Source organism: Odontesthes bonariensis, chromosome 1 (genome assembly GCF_027942865.1).
Source record: "Odontesthes bonariensis isolate fOdoBon6 chromosome 1, fOdoBon6.hap1, whole genome shotgun sequence".
Lineage (NCBI taxonomy): Eukaryota > Metazoa > Chordata > Actinopteri > Atheriniformes > Atherinopsidae > Odontesthes > Odontesthes bonariensis.
The window spans coordinates 35,248,065-35,267,678 of record NC_134506.1 but is presented as its reverse complement, the minus strand read 5'-3'; the positions used below and the strand labels follow the sequence as shown (position 1 = coordinate 35,267,678).

The following is a 19,614-nucleotide window of genomic DNA, read 5'->3' as shown; positions in this document are numbered from 1 at the left end:
CAGTTCATAAAGAAGAAGCAGAAACTGATGCTGAAGCAGGAGCAGCAAAGTATTGTATGTCAATCACATGCAATAAATAAATGAATTAAAGTCTAAAATTAATGGCTAAAGAAAGAAGTTCAGATGATGATAAATGTTCGCAAAATTTCCCGATACGTTTTGTAATTCATTTTGTTTAAAGATGCATCAACTTTTCTATTTTCTGCCTTTATTTATTGCCCCGGTCCCATTAAATTACATGTTTTCTCTGCCTGTCTTTTACATTCCTGCAGGCATCTCTGCTCCAAATGAGGCGACTGTCTTCACAGTTTTAATCCTTCAAAATAAATGGCCATAAAAATGAGAAAATAAAAGAAAATGCTCTTAATTTATGTGACATAAATTGTCATTATATTCCCACATACGTGAATCTATCTTTTGTGTATTTTTTCTTATGTTTTTAAAGAAAGAAAAATATGAAAATAATGAACTCGCCCTGGGATCTCCTTCAAACTTAAATCCCACTGAGTACTTGAGAGACCGACACAAAGATGAGATTTATAGTGGAGGAAGACAATAGACCCATTTGAACAAGTAGGGTGCGGCCGCTGCTTCAGCAAAAGCACAAGAAGTTATTGAAAAGAAAAGCAGCTACAGTGGCCGCCGACCATCCAGAAACCTGACCGAATTTTCTTTTTGTGCCACTTGCTTAATTATCCATAAATATATCTTTTTTTTTTTATTAAAAAAAACAGAAAATACTGTGGAAAATGCGAGTGTTCCTTTGAACTACGAGCATTCTAGTGTGAACTCCCATGCTCGTCTTGTACCATCTTTCCAAATGACCGAAAGCGTGAACTGAATTCAAGCACCCAAGAATTCATATTACACCACAATAAAAGAACAAAACTGCGTCATCACATCACCTTCTCACCTAAACCACTGGCTGAACATTACTCTGGAATTCCAGAGTGAAATTGCCTCCACGGAGTAGCGCTCTGTCTTCAGAAGCCAGAGGGTCAGCTGCAGTGATTAATCACAGATTATTTCCACCAGTAATGGAAGCCAGGTTATAATTACACATGCCCGAGAATCTTGCTTCAATATTCTATCTTGAATTAGAGGAACGAGGGAAGTAAGCAGAGCACAAACAGAATTTCTGAAATGAATCTTTACACTTCCATTAACATTGGTTCATTTTTCTTTTACATCTCTTTAAACGCAGCTAATACGCACTTTGTCTTTCAAATAGCAGAACCGTTTGGTTAATAAAACTGTAGCAAATAATAATTGCAACATCAGTGGCACATGTAAAGTGAACAGGGTCGACAGGAGCACATTTCCACTTTTGCTCTCTTCCCCCTTCATTTATTTATCTGAAGCCCATTTGTATCCCGTCTCATGGAGCTCACTTACTGAATGTTTTGCACTTCGGCGGGACTCGCCGCTGTTAATGAAAACCATGTCTCGCACTCTAACGAGTGACTTGAGAAGTGATGTGAACGTTACGGGTCACCGTGCTGCTGAGCAGAGTGGCCGACAACAAGACACCAAAGTCTACAGTATGGAACCCAAACGATGTCACACATGTTGAATCGCACAGGGCTGAATTATCAGCTGTCTGAACAACTTACATCAAGTCGAAACACTGACGCACTTCTCGGTGATTATTAATTACTTCATTAACCTTACATCTCATTTCAGGTCTGTCGGTTTTTTGGATGTTGGCGTGTGACGTCTTTCTATCCACTGGATCTATTCTTCAAGTATACTTTTATTCACACGTCTTTCTTAAAACTTCTGATATTTTGTCACATGATACAACTGTAATTTTAAGAATGATGCGTCTTCAAATCATATTTATGTCATAAAATCTTGACACACCTTGTATCAAAAACATTATCGTTATTGTGTTTGATGAGTAATGGTTAAAGTGCTGAGAAGAAACTTCAGGATATGCACAGGCCGTTCTCCACCTCAACCACTCCAGCAGTTTCTTCACAACATGTCATTATGCCCTCAGATTCGCTGCTTATGACAACATCACATCTCTGGTGTTTAACTCTCATCATGAGAAGCTTTATTGATGCCATTTAGGTTACATCTCCCCCTGCTGGCGACCCCCCTACCCTGCACGCGGCGTGTTTATCTGCCAGCAGTCAAACATCTGGTATTCAGAACAAGCCACTGACCCAGACCACAACCCAGGAATAAGCAGAGCAGCTCCAGTGTATGGCTGCAGAGGAATCTGTCAGTCAGCAACATTTCGGAGTAAAGCCTCGTCTGCTGAAGATCGCATCCATGTGCTCGGCGGGTGAGCCGACAGAGTAAACCAACTTCACAAGATGGGGCAGGGAGATCTTATCTTGACCTCATACTCAGATCTCAGCACTTCTACCAAACTATCTACAAATATCTCGCTGGCACATCAACTCCCTCCGCATATTTTTGCTGCTTTTGTTTCCAAGGGATATTTTGCAAACCCTGACTATTCCTGACTTTATGTAACAGGGGAGCTTTTTTTAAAAAGATCCAAACACTGCTACAGTTTAAAAAGAAACCTCCCTGTAGTAATGACTCATGCATACTACAGGCACTCTTACACCAAAACGTAGCAACTCTCAAACCAAAAGAAGTTAACCAAATGTGAATTGCACCTTTCTGCTGTAGGTTTTGAAGTGCATATCAGAAGCTGTACTTTGCTTTAAATCTACAAATGCGTGAAAATTTGGATGCCCGACACGGTGCACAAATCTTAAACTGGATAGATGTAAGATCTGAAAAACCATAACAAGTATCAACTTGTTTTAAATGATATTCAACGTGTTGACTCGCCATAATAATCCCCATTGTCAGTATTAGCACAATTTCACTCCTATTCACAGGAAAATCAACAAGTATTCATCTTGGCTCCGTGTTTGCCTCCAGACAAAAGTTACTTACACACTTCTACTGTGTTTCAAAGCTTCGGCAAACAGTGACTCATCTTAGACACGTTATTATCAAAGCCACATCCGCAACAAAGCAGAGCCTGACATCTGACAAGTACAGGAGAGACTTCCATCGTACCGTGGAGGAGTCTGTTCCCTCTGCTGGGCCGCTTTCCTCCTCTCCTGCATCACATGCAGCGTCTTCAGACGTCTTGACATCCACCTCTGAAGAAATACACAAAACAAAACGCCATTAGTCCTATAGCAAATCTTTAAAATACAGGAATACACACCTCTGTGTTCAGAGTCAAAGGAAATGAGACGCGTTTGTCCTCGTTGCACATGCACTGATTGGCTTTTGTGTGTTTATCTACGATAAGAACTTTTCGTAAAGCCACATTCTCCACAGGGGCAATTACTGTTTAAACGTAAAATAATTCATTGTTCTGTGATGATAAGCACAAATATAATTATGTTGTTTTTGGTTGCATTTAATTATTAGATGGATTACGGGGGGTTACTAGCATGGTGTGATTATGCAAGCCAACAGGGCTCGATTAATATAACAGGAAACGGAAAAGTCGCCATAATAACAGAACTGGCTGAGATAAGATATTCACATGTTTATACCCAACCTGAGAAAATAAACAGAAGGCCCGTCTCTGAGCACACGTGATATTCCGCGGTGCTCGGCTGCTGTCATGCTGTAAATATATCCTGATTCATAGCGACACCCCACTCTCCGAGTGACGCACAGCGCTAACCTTGCCCTCGACCTCCCTTTATTGGACTTGGGTCCTGTTCAATTTTAGATAAGTGAAAATTGCAGTGAGAGGAGTGCCGAAAGTTCAGCTAAAGATGAGAGGCTCTGCGTGCCCGACTTCCTGCTCCACACTCACATGGGCTGGCTGGAGTGTGTTTGTTTTGCAGGGTCCAGCCTACTGGCTGCACATCTGAAGCCCGGTCACATGCGCTGGTAATGTGACTCTGTCTGCTGACATATGTGATATTCTGTGGCTCGAGCATGCTTGTAATCATGTAACAGAGACCGGCACGGAACATGTAAACATAATAGGAATTGTGTCTGAACATGAAACAATGTGGCAAAAGTTGATGTGAGGATGTCAAACTTCACTGAAACAAATAAATATTTCAAACAAACTAATTGCTGAATGCTAAATCCTAATTAGAAGGACTATGAGCCATAAAGAAAAAGCACAAAGAGCAAAACATGTCTCGCAACAATAGATCACAAAAGAATGTCGCATAACAGCTAAAAAGCTCTCTGAGCACAATTACAGGGATCTACGTGGCATTTAACTTTTCAGAGCTTTGGCCATTAATCACCCAGGAAAGGACTAAATCTGATTAAGCATATTTCCTCAAGAATGAGACGTTGACAAACATATTGCCCTGTGATGCATGAGTGTGAGTGCAACAGTAATAAAACTGGTCAGGGAAGGATATAAATCAGCGTTTACTCACCTCGGGTTGCACTGCCGCCGCTCTCCAAAGTTCCATCCGCTGTGTCACGAGCCTCTTGGTTTTCAGCCATCTGATTCCCAACGGGAGGCTCTGTGGAAGCTTCACTGTTGGGAGCAGGTGTTTCTGAAACCTCTGGTGAGGAGACAGCGCGGAGCTCCTCAGCCGACACCTCGTCTGCCGCCTGCTCCGAGTCATCTTGTTTGGGTTGCTGTAACACAAATTGCACATTTCCACTCTCCTCTGCTGCCACTTCCACAGATTTATCACTCGGCTCTTCCTGTTGATCATCTTCTTCAACTGGAAGAATCACTTTGCTCTCTTCTCTGACAGATGGACCTGGTTCTGATAGAACCACGGCGGACAACTCTGATGCAGAATCCTCGACCTCTACATTCAGGTCAGAGCTGTTGGACTTTCCAGTTTCACCGTCTTTGTCTTCCACTGTTTGCTTGTCCTCGCTCGCTGACAACACCGGATCTAACAACAAATCCTCTTTGGAGAGCTCGGGTGTCGGTTCTTCCGTGCCCTCAGCATTCAAAGCCGCCGCTGTTTGGATGCTCTCTGACAGCTGGGGTTCAGCCTCAGTGCCATCCTGGCTGCGCTCTGTAGCAGGCTCCAAGGGGAGCCCCTCGTCCACACTGAGTGAATGCTCATTGTTTTCATTTGACTTGAGATCATTTGGGTCATCAATCTGGCTTCTCGCTGAGGACGCTTCTGTTATCTTGTTTTGAGGTAAGTCTTGATCCTCCATTGTAATGCTGTCCTGAGTGGGGTGGAATATTTCTGTCGAAGAGCTCCCAAAGGATCTGAAACTACCTTCATCGTCGCTGGAGGAGCCATGAGCCGTGCCCGGATCATGGTCAGCCTGTCTTTTAACGGGCATCTTTTCAGGCGAGAGCTCGGAGTTTAACGGATCAGCTCGTGTTTCCTGTGTGGAGCTGCCAGAAGTCCGAAAATCTACGTTTTCAGGCCCATCCAAAGGTAAACCTGTGCTTTCAGTTCCACTGGGTTCGTCTGCGTCTTCACCGTGTAGCTCTTTAACACTCACTGCAACAGAACAATTCCCAAAATGACAACCAGTTTCTGGAGCCAAACCCTGCTGCTGCTGCGCAGCATAATCCCCACCAGCTGTTTCCTGGTTTTGTTCTTGGCTGTTTATGTCTGGCGGAGGTTCCCCCTCATGGAGGCCTTCTATCAAAAGACGTGGAACAGCAGATTCAGGCTCGTCGATTACATCACCGCAGTCTATCAGCGATGGGCTGGGGAGGTCTCTTGGGTCTGTTAACCCTTCCTTTTCCGTCTCATCATGGAGACACAGTGTGTCACAGAGCCCCTGGATAAGTTTTGCCACTTCTTCTTCGACATTCTCTCCCTCCTGACAGCACTCCTTCATTTCGGAATCAGAGGCGTCTGAAACCTCGGAGCATTCTGATGACGGAGATTGGCCCATGATTGAAGTGTTTGTGTCTCCACTGGCTGCTATTAGATCAGTTGACTCTGAGCTGGTCTCCTCCTCCCTGCTCCGGGCTGTGCTGTCCTCTGCTTCCTGCTCAGACTGTCCCTCTCCCTGCTCTTCCCGGATCGCAGCCTCCCCTCTATCACCTTCCTTTGCTTGTTTACCACAGCTTGCTGCTGCTGCTGGTAGGATTCCCCCTTCGGTCTCACCCTGTGCTCCCTCGCTCCTGTCACACAAACTCAAACTCTGGCTGGAAACAACGGGCTGCTCCCTCCCCTCCTCCTCCTCCGTTTGGCAAAGCTCTCCCTCGCAGTTTGAACCGAGACACACCCAGTCCTCTGGGGGGCCGAGGCCATGCTCCTGGGGGCGTATTTCTGAAGTTGGAGCACTCACAAACGTACAGCAGTCTTTCTCCGCATTCCCAATCTCGCCATGTCCACAATCAACAGTGCCAACAGTGTCAACAGTGTCGCCGCTGTCCGCTGGGCAGTTCACTGCCCCGCTCCCCTCAGCTGTTGAATCCAGGCACTCTGACACCGAAGGAGCCCGCTGGAGTCGCCCCGGACAGGGTAAGTTCGTTTCCACACCGTCACAACATTCAGCAGAGGTGTGAAGAGAGTCTAGCTGTAGCTCCAGCACAGAAACTCCCTGTGGAGTACAGAAAGAGAGGAAGATAAATGTTACCCTTTTCTCTAACAAAAAAAAAAAAAAAAAAAAAAAAAAACCAACAGAGCTGCTCTCTTGTTCTTATCAAGAGCCGACTCCGTGATTGCATAAGGTGTTCCAATGGTTATACAAACTAAGCTTGAAGGTTAAAAAAACTGAGGGCAGTGAAAAGACAAACACAGCGTCAGGGAGCAGCAGTGCTCCCGGATCAAGCCAATAAGAGCAGAGATAACTTGCTGCAAGTGCAAAGCGACGTGGCTCACCTTGGCATGAAGATGGCTTATAAGGTGCAGCAGCTGCTCCACACTCTTCTGAAGGGTCGGCGGGTCGCAGCCGGGGCGGATGTTCACCGTCAGAGTGTGCGTGTTCAGCGTGGCGAGATCGCAAAACACCCGAGCATCCGCAGAGAACAGCTGGGCAGTCTCAGTCCTCTGGTCAGTCTCAGCATCCGTCTCAGCTCTGCCATGAAATAAACACAGTAAAAAAAGGTCCAGACACAGCAGCGAGTCTGACAGAAACACAGAAAAATACATCCTGCGATGCCCTACAAAAAGGCCACTAGAGGTGGATAAACATTCAAGGAAAACCCGCCTACCTTCTGCATCTTTGGTAGGTGTTGAAAGTTAAAGAATGTACAGTGTTTCTTCTCACAGAGATAGCGCTGTTAAGTGGATACACTTCCCAGTAAGGCAGATCCTGTTTGCGTAATCCTGGGCGGTCTGCCTTCGCTCCGAGGCCTGGCGACTGAGATCACCAGCCGGGCTGCGAGTGACTTCACTTTTCATGAGCGAAATGTAATTACGAACACATAAAGAGAGAGAGCTGGAGGTTGTAAAGCGACGCCTTGCAACAGGGAAGCTCACTAAGCGGAAGTTGGCTTTCAGCTGGTGGCATCCTCATTTTTTACTTAAGTGAAAACTATTCTGCCACAAACACATAAGAGTGCTTAAAAAACATAAAAGGGATCCATTTCCACTTCAAGCTGCGTCTCAGTCCATTTAGTAGAGAATTGTTGTTTTTTTTTCTAGCAGTTTAATGTTACACTATAAAAAAAGGAGAACATTTGACCTCATTACTCTCTCGAAGAGAAGGAATTATTGTGGATAATACTTGACTTAACTTCAAACAGAACACATTTGTTCATTCCCTGTCCATTAAACTGGGACAGCATTGCAGTGTGTTTGAATTAAAACAAAACTGCGCACACTGAGATGTTGGAAAGGTGCAACAACAGGTCAGTGTGCGCAGGACTGAAGCCTTTGTGCTGCAGAATAGTTTCCCATCACTCCGGATTCCTTTGGAACAATACTGACAGCCCACAACTTCTATTTGCCCCCAACTATCTGGCTGCAGCTGAAAGAGCTACGCAACGCTGCAGTGGGGCTTCGTGGTGATGGTTTTTTTTAGTTTTTTAAATACTTCTATTGTTCTGTGAGGACAACAAACATTACAATCCAGTAAGGAGGAATAAAACCATCATATGTTGACATGCAACTGTTTGCACAGAGAAGAGGGCAATGCTCACTGAAACTCTGAGCTGGTACCACTGTCACAGGACAGTCTCATTCAGTACTGTGGACGAGTCTCGAGTCACTCCTCATTTCTTTGTAAGCTGCCAATAAAACAGGAAAATGGTGCAGTGATTTATGAAAAGGCGTGCCTATAAAGTACATAAAGCACCTACAATTCACATGAGCTTCAAGGTCAATATTTGGTATGAGCACCTTCATTCTTCAACACAGCCTGAACCCTCTTAGGCAAGTTTTCTTGTCATTTCTTTATGTAGTCATCAGAAATAGGTCTCCAGGCTTCTTAAAAGGACATTCCAAAGCTCTTCTTTTGACGTTGGCTGCTTTTTGTACTGTTTTCTGTCAAGTTGGTCCCACACTGCTTCAATAATGTTGAGGTCGGGGCTCTGGGAAGGATTCTTCTCTCCATAAGACCCGTTGCCACAGATTTCTAGTCCATTTCTTGTATCATTTAGCATACCTCAGCGTTTTCTCCCCATTCTCCTACCACAGATGCCTTTTCTGATGACACTTTGGTGAACATTAGCTGAAATTAACTGAAGAAAAAGATGCATCTCTCAGGTCCTGGGTCAGGTCTTTGCTGGAAGTGCATCACTTTCATATGCTGTTCGTCTGGTGAGGATCGATTTTAGTCCTGCCACTTCTGCTTTTGTTCTACACCCGTGCAAATTCCTCACGTTGGTGGTGCAAAAACATTATTCTAAGCCGTCAAACTGTGTTACCTTTGGAATTTATTTTTAGATGTAGCTGAAGAAATAGGAATGAAATGCGTCTTTGCCACAGGCTGTTTGTAACAAAGTGTCTTTTTATGCTCAAACGATTCATAGGTCACTTCTAAGTGGGTTTATAACCAAAGAAACAAAGAAGAAAACTCAAATCCCTTCAGAAAAGACACAATAAGAAAAGAAAAAAAGCATTCAACGTTTAAAGAAAAACTTCAGAAAACCTGGAGAACAAATGCTTGAGACCACTTTAAAAATATTACAAGAGTAATATTTCAAGGTAAATATAAAGAAATAAGGGCTGACTCAAGACTTTTGCACAGTACAGTAGATCTTATGAGGAAGGCGCCGCTGCTGAGGAGCCTTTTTAAGTGCGAACAGGATATCAAACATTCACCATTTGTTTTTAACCATGAAAGTACTGTTCTGTTACTCTACAAACACTTACTTTGTGAGAAGCTCATGAAGGTCTTTGTGTCCTCTTGATGCCGCAATGGCGGACGGGGTGTGGCCCTCTCTGTTGGCCAACTGAAGGGCTAGTCTGGCTCCAGGCAGCTGCAGCAAGAAGCGCGTCACCCGACAGAGGCCCCGGCGTGCCGAGAAATGCAGCAGCGTCTCCTGAGGATTCAGGTCTGAGGAGGAGACGAATGATGACAAATGCACAGATAAACACAGATTCACCCAAACAAAGAGGGAAAGAGAGAAGCATGCGGCAGTCCAGGCAACCGATTCATGGCGCAGTCACCAACATACCATCACCTGCGGCAGCTTGGCAACGCCACAATGCTAACTACTGAAACCAGTGGGCAATCCACAGCGGCCCAGTAAACAACAGAGCCTTTGCGTATCTACAGGCTGATAAAGCAGCGTGCTTTTCTCCAGCTTTTTCAACAACGGATCAGCACAGGTCTTTGCAGGGAAAAAAAAAAAAAAGCAATTTTTTTTAACAACACCCATGGTTTAAACCTGACACGTTTGTGCATGAAACCTGATTACATGCAAAGGTTTGGAGCCGTAACTCATATGAGACGATAAAGGAGCCAATCAAAGCAACCAAAACAAGGAATCCGCAACAAACTCATACCACACCGTTTCATTCCAGCAGAGGTTAGCCATATACGAGCACAACACACTGCCATATTAAATTTAGTCCCTTATTGGCCCAGTATCAGTCAAGCTCCTTAAAACACTATAAAACACTGAAACTCTCCCCTTTAAGCGCCCCCAAAGACAGTAACAGAGATTCATGGGCATGCACACACACACACACACACACACACACACACACACACAAACTTTCATCTTTCTGCCAAAGCAACAGGTTGCCACAAATGCTCCCTCCAGCCTCAAAGCCAGGCTCAGTGGCTGTTGGCCGTTCCAAAGATCAGCTCATGTTGAGTGTGTGCAAAGACACATCCCTCTATGTTGGCTGGGGAAGATGATGAAAACATTGCTTTTCCTACAGCAAACTTCTCCGTTGGAGTCAATTTATTTTGCCGCCTGACCGACAGCGTCGGTTTTAAAGAGGATGCCGTTATACTGACATCGCCATTTCAATGAGTGGGAAACCGAGTTCTGCAGCGCAATAAATGCATGAGAAAACGAGAAGCACGCGTGCATACTGAAACAACTCGTTGTAAAACAAATAAATATTACGAGCTTGATATTTTAGCTTGATGAATGTTGGTCAAGATATACTGCAGTGGAGGCAACACAGACGGAAATGTTTACTGCAGCAGCAGTGTTGTTTTCATTTCAAATTGATATTTTCTTGTTTAATATCTATATCTATTTGAGCAAACGTGAAAAATATGTTTTTTCAGCTTCAGCTACCAGACACTGTCATGGTGTTCCAGCAACTCGTCCGTTCTCTCTGATGGGATGATTTAAGTCTGCCCTTGGCAGAGATATGATCAGAGTGAGATGGAAACTACAACTGAGCAGTGAAATGGGCATAAAACACTTTTTTCTTTGTGTTATTAGCAGTACAATTATCATTAGGCAACCTCTGCTGATGAAAGGTTTCAGTCCATTTACCCCGGCCAGTCTGAACCGCCCTGCCGTGGTGAACTTCAAGCTAATTGGTCGACTGTAAAGCTCCACTTGGTTGAGCCGGGCCGGACTGGAATGTGCGATGCCAAACAGCAGCAGGAAATGCTTTACTGCGGGGTTTGTTGGTGGTTTCTGAAAACTGGCTGCCATTCCAGCCAAGTCATTTTCCTTCTGCCGAAATATTCAAAATGACTTCAAACAGATTAAAGAAGCCAATCCTGAAAGGTTTAGGGCAAATAAAGAATCCAGTTTTAGTCGGCTTAAAGGTGTTGGTCAACCTCACAGATCCAGATTGTTCTACCAGAAAAGCTACAGGAATCCCTCTAATTTAGTCAATTCCCTGACGTTTCTTATGGATCACCTTAGTGTTTAACTTCTGGTTTTATATATATATTGGCTTGACTTACTGGATGGCTTGCGATGAAACTATCCCTCCTTTCTGTCAACACAGTCAGCAATTCAGAGTTTTGATTTGTTCAACAAAGAATGTGAAAGTAACTCGCAGCATGCTGCCGGTTGGGATGGGAGCACCATCTACTGAGGAATGATTGCCTCACCTTGTCACCCCAAACCAAAATCGCATATGACAACAGCTGTCTCCCCGAGGACGGCAATGCAAAACCTGCTTAGAGAAGGCTCCAAGAACTTAACAGAGTCTGAGGCAATCACAGTCTGATTAGATCTGATAGTATGTGTGGGAAGCATGCCCAATCCACAAACACTCCTTCCACAACCCACAGGGCCCAAGCGATCCATTGCTAATGTCTCGGTGCCAGACACTCTCGGATCCACGCAGGTGTTCTTTGTCTCTGACTGGTCAGAGCTCCTTTGGCAGTATGAGGAGGACCTGCTCGTTACTAGGTAGGTGGTCATACAGTAGAGAAGGAAAAAATATACTCCCGTGTATTCCAAAGCATAGTTGTAGTGTTAAATGTGAGGCCGTCTGTCCGACTGACAAACCTGGACTGAACCAAAACAGAAAAAGAAAAGAACGAAGGTGTTGCAATGAGCCAGTCCGGAACCTAAAGAGAGCCATGCATAAACAAATGCCCCTCAAACCCGATGGCCAAAATTCCTCCACAATGATGCGAGACTGCTTGGTTATTGCTGGAAGTTATTGCTGCTGAAGGTAGTTTTAGAAGCCATCAAATCATGCTGTGGACTTGGTTTTTCACACCCAGTTTTTGCATTTCAACTTTGCTTTTGTTCAATAAATAATCATAGTGTAGTATGTGTTGTTGTTTATCTGAATATTAGAATATTTACTTCATTTTAAGACCTTGTGAGGGCCAGACAGGTTTTTACCATCTGCTGCACTGACAACGGTTTGCTTTAATGTTCCATCGTCGAAAACATTTTAAGTGAGGTCATCACGCGAGAAACTGACTGAGACTTTATTTCAGAAGGTCATCATGCAGCATGAGAATGAGGCAGCCTCACTGCAGGTGGGGTCCTTCCAGCATGGGTTAAGACGGAACAATGACCCCAATTACCCAGAATTTAACACGATGTGAGAGCAACTTCACTTTCCCAATACAAAATCTATACACTGGTAAGAACATTTTAACAAATGTAAGCTGGATGTTATGTTTAGTAGAAGTTTAGTGGAACAAATAATAGCCTAGCTAAAACTCTTAACTGGCAGCCCGCATACTCACGGAAGCATCAGCAGTGAGCTTGTGGTGCTGCCCTGTTCGGGCCTGTTGAATCAGTTGGGAATTGTTAACCATTTTTAATGACATGCCCAGTTTTTCCAGGTGAGGGGAATTTCTCAGACAACAATAAATGGCTTGCTCGGCTGAGATCAGTGACTGCTGCGTGCTCACAGCGTGAAGGATGACTGAGATAAACCACCGTCACCTCCACCTGCAGTCTGCCGCTATCCATCATCCCACAGATGTGATAAATGGAGAGCAGAGTTGCGCTCCTCTTCCCTCCCCGCAGTTCACCACCGCTGAACGTCTTGTATTGAAGCGGTGACATATTGTGAAGCACAGCCTATTAGAGCACACATCATTCACCTCTGCTGGAGGCCGCCTTGCACATCAAAATTGTGACAACTGCGTTTCATGCGAAGGAGCCAATGAGTGTGTGCCTGTGTCCGTCTTTAAAAAGCAAAAGACTTCCCACAGTAACAAGTGGGTGATATCTAATCGGGAGAGAGGCCACTGCTGAAAATTTGATTTTCTACTCAAACGCAACACCATCAATGAATAAAATATTTGAAGCAATTGTGGGCTTTCATTTCAAGCTGTCCGTCATATCTTAAATTCTGCTGGTTCTCCGGGTTTGGTCTCATATCCGATTTCAAGTTAAGCCATGAGCTATTATCTAAACGAAAGCGAGAGGCAGGGAAAAAACTACTCCCAGAAGTCTTATTATGCCACTTCACAGACAGCAATTACTTTGCAGAGTTTATCATCCAAATCAGCTCATTTAGCTTTTTTTAACTGATTAAAGTCATCTGAGTCAACGGATGGAGAACACTGGCACTTTCATTTCAATAAAAATGCGTCTTTGTTCGCACTGATACGGCCATTTCTCTCAGCCCAAACTACTACCTGCCCAGGCTGCAGCACGCTGCGAGTGCAGACTAATAGAGAGGTGGATAAGGAGTCATCCAGAGATACATTTTAGATTCTGTAAAGAACTGACCAAGTAGACTGTCCTGGGAACCTTTACACTCAGCTCTGACAGGAAACTTGGCACCCTCTCTCCTGGCCCTCCTGGTCCTTCCTGGCATTCCCGTCAAGGGTTTTGTGCCCCCCAGCGGTGTAGTCAGTTCAATCTAGACTACCTTCCTCATTTATCTATGACCAGACAACAACGTCTGCAATAGAAGCAAACTGCTAAACGTTTGCCAAGTTCATCTTGGACAAGTTTCTTTTAGGCTTTTCTGGCCAGTAAAACTCTTGTAGAACTGTTAGCACACTGCCTCTGTACAGCATCTCTGATGAGATCTTGCCTTGTAGGTAAATGTCTGGGGGGCAGCATGTCAACTATGTCACAGCCTAACACTCACATGGCTTCGTTAGAAAAAATAAATAAATCACACATTTCTGTGGTATGTATTTGCGAGGTCATTCACCTTGTAATCCTGCAGATGATTTCCACAGCTTGACCTTTCTGGTAGTGTCATTGTAAACGGTTTTATGGCGTCGTACTGCGATTGTCAAGTGGTAAATGCCCACTCGGTGAATACCCTGCGAATGGTTAACCTCCGCCCTGTTGCCAGCAGTTGCGTTGATGCAGTAAGATGATATATGATCACAAGCACACAGTGGCTGCTGCATTTTGAAAAATTACCATCATCTCTCAACGGGCTTCATACCAGATTAATCTGCTCTGTGCAGCAGATGAGCAAAAATAGACCAGGTACATATTTTTAGTCGACACCTCTGAAACGCCCTGCTATGCCTCTGGTCTCAAGCATTGTTTTGATTTGCTGGAATCAGCTCAGTGGACCACTTAGCAGCCAGACCCTGTGAATCCAGGGCTAAAGCAGCGACAAGCTCAATGAGCTCCATAACACTGCAAATATCAGGCCAAGTGAAGACTAATAAGAGACCGCTAAAGAGAGAATGATCTGTGCGTGGCAGTCATGCCTACCTTTGGCCAAATAACTGGCTGTCAACTGGTTGATATTATCATCAAAATAATAGGAAGTTAGACTGAAGCTGTGGTTGTACAATGTTATTTCTTACCCAATAGATGTGTCATAAGCAATTTCACAACAACTGTTTTGAGACCGAATAGTTTGGTTTGTGATTAAACCAGTGCTCTCACTATCATGATGCAAAATCACTGCAGTGATGGTGCTTGATAGTGACAGAGCACTTTAGAACTCTACCGCTACATTCTTCCATAACTGTAGAACTTAATGGGAGTCACTCCCACTACAACCCTCTTCAGACAGTAGTTATGCATCATTCATGGGTTCATGTTCCGTTAAAATGATAACATTCAGTCATGTTTGAATATGTATGGCACTTCTGCATTAAAGCCTCTCATGCTTGATTGAGACATGCCTGCGAAAGTCAAAACAAGCTCCTTAGTGCGGTTCAGACCCAGCAGGAAGAACAGAGTGAGCCACCGAAGGGGCTGTCACATCCAAGCGGTAGGAGCGAACAAAAGCGTGCGGGGACGACCAACTAGCAGCAGCGCAGACATCACCCACAGAAACTCCTATAAACGGAGGCCATGACGCTGCCACGCCCCTGGTTAAATGAGCTCTGACGCCATGAGGTGCAGGGAGACCCCTGCTGCTGTAAGCTGGAGAAACAGCTTCCACTATCCAGCCTTGCCCCTGGCTGGATTGGCAAAATATACAAACAGCTGGTCACATAAACGCACATTCTGTTTGCGATCAATGTAAGCATGCAACAAACGCATCGGGCACAGGGAATGTAACCTCCTCCGCTTCTCAAAATCAAAAGGAGGGTGGTAAAAACTTAGAATAACCGTAGGTAAATAAGCTTCATATGGGCGTACGGTCATCTTAGAGCCATCTGATGCAAACTGAGTGCAAGAGGGAAGGGCAAAGAGTCCATGAAGGTAGGTCCCCGACTCGATTTTTGCAGAGGTCAGATCAAGAAGTACAGCGGTCTCGTATGAAAGGCATTTCATATCCGCAGACTCAATTGGCTCAAATGGAGGACCACAAAGGGCCTCAAGCAATAAGATCAAATCTCATGAAGGAATGTGTGATTTAATCACAGGTTTCAGTCTATGGACCCCTTTCAAAAAGCGTATGGCCATTGGCCAGAGGATTTTTGCTATTATAGAAAGGTAAAAATTCATGTCCTAATAATATCAACACAACAAGGAGCCTCTTCTGCTAAACAATGCTGCTTAACCGCCCAAACCAAAAGTCCAAAAGAAACTCTACACATTCTCCTGAAAATTTCCAGTGTTCATGAGTGAAAGCGAATAAAGCAAGAAAAACAGCAATATTACGTGCTGAACTAGTATAATAAGTGAGAATGTACATATAACGACAGAAACGTACTCTCTGACATTATATTGAGAGACGAAAATGTATGGCAACAGTCAACTGGCCGCCAGTCTCACCGGTGCTGGTGGTCCGTTTGCTCCCCAGTAAGCTCCATCCTGGAGGCAGGGTGATGTGGTTCAGGGCCAGCGCCAGGCTCTCATCCAGACGCTCACACTCTTGCAGGGGAATCTGACACTCATCCAGGAGCAGCACCCCGTCAAGGCCATCAGCCCGGCCCGCTGTGCTCACCTGTGTGGAAGGCGATTACTGAGATGAGTCAAGTTTTACAGAGAAGGAGAGCTGCGGCTTTGTTTAATGGAAGCGCATTCTAAAACGCTCATCATAAGAGCATTAAGCAGATGCCGATGAATAACCAAGGATGTAAATGTAAGGAGGCATATCCGCATGCGTGTATCAGTTCCGAGCTCAATTTGGGGCTGCAGCTGTGCTGACAAAAACAAATCTTGGTCAAATTGGAAATCACTGAGAAGCGAAAATATGTTCCATTAGAAGCTTTAACTGCTGAAGAAAGTTTTTTTTGTCATCTTTCCCTGTTCAACAAAATTAATATTATATTTCTATAAATACCGATAACTGTCAGACATTAGGGACTTTCAGGGAAGGAAGAACAACATTGCAATTTTTGTCTAATCTGTCACTCCGCCCACTACTTAAAGGGATAGTTCGCCTCTTTTGACATGAATCTGTATGACATCCCATAATAGCAATATTATTTATGAACATTTTCTTACCCCCTGCAGCGTCCTGTGAGCACAGTTCCAGCCTCGTTTTGGCGTTGACGAAGGTAGTCCGGCTAGTTGGCTGGGGCCAGAAAAATAAAGCGTTTTGCTTCTCAAAACAATATGCGTTCAAAAGAGTAATACATTTGCATCACAAAATCGTTCATCCAGAAAAAGTCAGACCTCACAATCACTTGGCACTATTTTCTCTCTACCTTCATATCACTACGGGCTGTGTAAACTGTGCAGACCGAAGTGCAAATCGAGCAGTAAACACCGTAACAGGCGCGGCTGTCGGCAGGTGGCAATCACGGAGTGATACAAGGGAGAGAAAATAGTGCCAAGCGATTGTGAGGTCTGACTTTTTCCTCCACAACGATTTTGTGATGCAAATGTATTACTCTTTTGAACACATATTGTTTTGAGAAGCAAAACGCTTTTTTTTCTGGCCCCAGCCAACTAGCCGGACTACCTTCGTCAATGCCAAAACGAGGCTGGAACTCGGCTCACAGGACGCAGCAGGGGGTAAGTCAATGTTCATAAATGATATTGCTAATATGGGATGTCATACAGCTTCATGTCAAAAGAGGCAAACTATCCCTTTAATATATGGCACGACATTTTTCTCCTGCAGTGTGCCGAGCTTAAAGTTTTGATCGTCTTTTGTCTGCCGACATAAGACTGGAAATGACTCTTCTCGCTGCTCACCAGAAACTGGGCCATGTCGAAAGCCAAATCCTGGACAAAGCTGAATCGTTGCTCGTCCAATGGAGCCACATGACCTATATGACACTTTGGGTCCTTGGAGTCCTCGGAGATAGCTCGGGTGGCTGAACACAACGTGACCAACACCACCTCGCAGCAGTCATGAGCTACAAGACAATACAAAGGAGGGACACAAAAAGAAAAGGTGAGATAAGAGAGAAGAAGAGATGAGCAAACAAAATTAAAGTCAGTAAATCCCACAGTGCCTAAAAAACCTATTCACAACCTTTCACCGCCAAACAATCTGGATTTAAAGTAGACTTTTGTGTGGTTTGTAATATTTAGTTAATATATGAGCACCACTTTGATAGTGCAAAGCGTTGAAATTACGAAACAAAAATAAGAAAAGAATGGAAGGGAAAAAAACAACATGCATGAGTAACTGCCCTCAGTAGCGACCTCAGTTTGTTGGGCTCTGCTGGTGTGCAGTGGTGTAGAAATCACATCACATTCCGAGACATTTAAATGTTTCCTCTTCAATCAGCATGCTTTGGACTGTTGTTATGTTGACACATCCATCTAGACTGAGAACATCTTTTCAGCACCATCAAGCATTTAGCACCACCCAACACAGTTTCCATTCTGAAATACTTCCCTAACTCCGCATACGACAAACATCCCACGGCATTAAGCTGCCACCACCACACTTCCCTGTAGGTGGGGTGGTTTAGGGATGATGACGTGTTGGGTTTTCCTCCCTGGATAATGCCCCCGTATCTGGTCTGGGAGTTTTGGCAGTCTGCACTTTCTTGGTTTATCATGATGCCATTTGTTTTTCTTCCCTCGTTTGTTTATTTATTTTTTCATTGCCCTACCAAAAACTCTACTTTTCTAGAACTTACACAAACAGATACACAGAGGTCATGTGACATGCACTGCACACAAGTGGAGTTTGCTGGAATAATTTATGTGACTTCTGGGGGTAACTGCGATCCCTTGATCTTAATTAACTACCATTACTTTCCTAAATAAATCCCCAAACTTAGCCATCCAAATTACAGGCTGCAATGTCATAGTTTAAAAATATTAAGAGGAGTGACTACTTTCACAGAGCACTGTATGCTACCCGTCTATCTGTGTATAAGATCAAATGTGAATTTTGGAATTTTTTGATTGTATACAATTTGTTTTAGTGCGCTCTTGACAACAACACAGTCATAAAAAGTTTATAATAAATTAAACATTATCCAGAAAGTAAAAGACATGGAAACAAAGTAGGTTTTGACAGAGGCTGTGTTCCATTGTTCCAATTGCACTATGTAGCTGCAAGTGGTGGCCAGTGGCTGTACACTGCATTGGGAGACATGGACTATCATGCACTGCAGCCTGAACTAAACAGCTATGGGGGCGACAGTGTGTTAGCGACTTCAGCTTGTTATACTGATTTTCAGGGCTACCAAGAAGACTTTACAACTCTGCCATTAAAGGGATAGTTCGCCTCTTTTGACATGAAGCTGACATCCCATATTAGCAATATCATTTATGAACATTGACTTACCCCCCGCTGCGTCCTGTGAGCCGAGTTCCAGCCTCGTTTTGGCGTTGATGAAGGTAGTCCGGTTAGTTGGCTGGGGCCAGAAAAATAAAGCGTTTTGCTTCTCAAAACAATATGCGTTCAAAAGAGTAATACTTTTGCATCACAAAATCATTCATCCAGGAAAAGTCAGACCTCACAATCGCTTGGCACTATTTTCTCTCTACCTTCATATCACTACGGGCTGTGTAAACTGTGCAGACCGAAGTGCAGACCGAGCAGTCCCCTGCTTCCGAGCAGTAAATACCGTAACAGGTGCGGCTGTCGGAGGTGGCTGCACGCATTGATATGAAGGTAGAGAGAAAATAGCGTCAAGCGATTGTGAGGTCTGACTTTTTCTGGATGAACGATTTTGTGATGCAAATGTGTTCCTCTTTTGAACGCATATTATTTTGAGAAGCAAAACGCTTTATTTTTGTGGCCCCAGCCAACTAGCCGGACTGCCTTCATCAACGCCAAAACGAGGCTGGAACTCGGCTCACAGGACGCAGCGGGGGATAAGTCAAATTTAATAAATGATATTGCTAATGTGGGATGTCATACAGCTTCATGTCAAAAGAGGTGAACTATCCCTTTAATGTAAAAAAAAAAAAAAAAAAAAAAAAAAAAATGGCCAACTTAGAACTTCTGTGTTACAAGTAGAAAAGAAATAAAATCCCATGGAACACCTTCTGCACACTCAGAAAGTGTGAATAACCTCACAAGCCAACATGGCTGCCTCAAACATAAACTGCAGTAATAAACTCCTTATTAGCTCTCCTTA

General features: G+C 44.1%; 1 protein-coding gene across 8 annotated transcripts in view; it reads right to left on the bottom strand.

Annotated features, from left to right (window-relative positions):
- akap13 (A-kinase anchoring protein 13) overlaps positions 1–19,614 on the bottom strand; it is a 107,283-nt gene that overhangs the window by 55,000 nt on the left and 32,669 nt on the right. For all 8 annotated transcript variants that reach the window (XM_075465562.1, XM_075465524.1, XM_075465534.1 and 5 more), the window contains exons 4-9: positions 17,261–17,424; positions 15,890–16,061; positions 9,216–9,399; positions 6,780–6,975; positions 4,395–6,498; positions 3,049–3,134 (exon numbers count right to left, since the gene is read on the bottom strand). In XM_075465562.1, the coding sequence (XP_075321677.1) occupies positions 3,049–3,134; positions 4,395–6,498; positions 6,780–6,975; positions 9,216–9,399; positions 15,890–16,061; positions 17,261–17,424 (2,906 nt within the window). The remainder of the gene's footprint in view (positions 1–3,048; positions 3,135–4,394; positions 6,499–6,779; positions 6,976–9,215; positions 9,400–15,889; positions 16,062–17,260; positions 17,425–19,614) is intronic.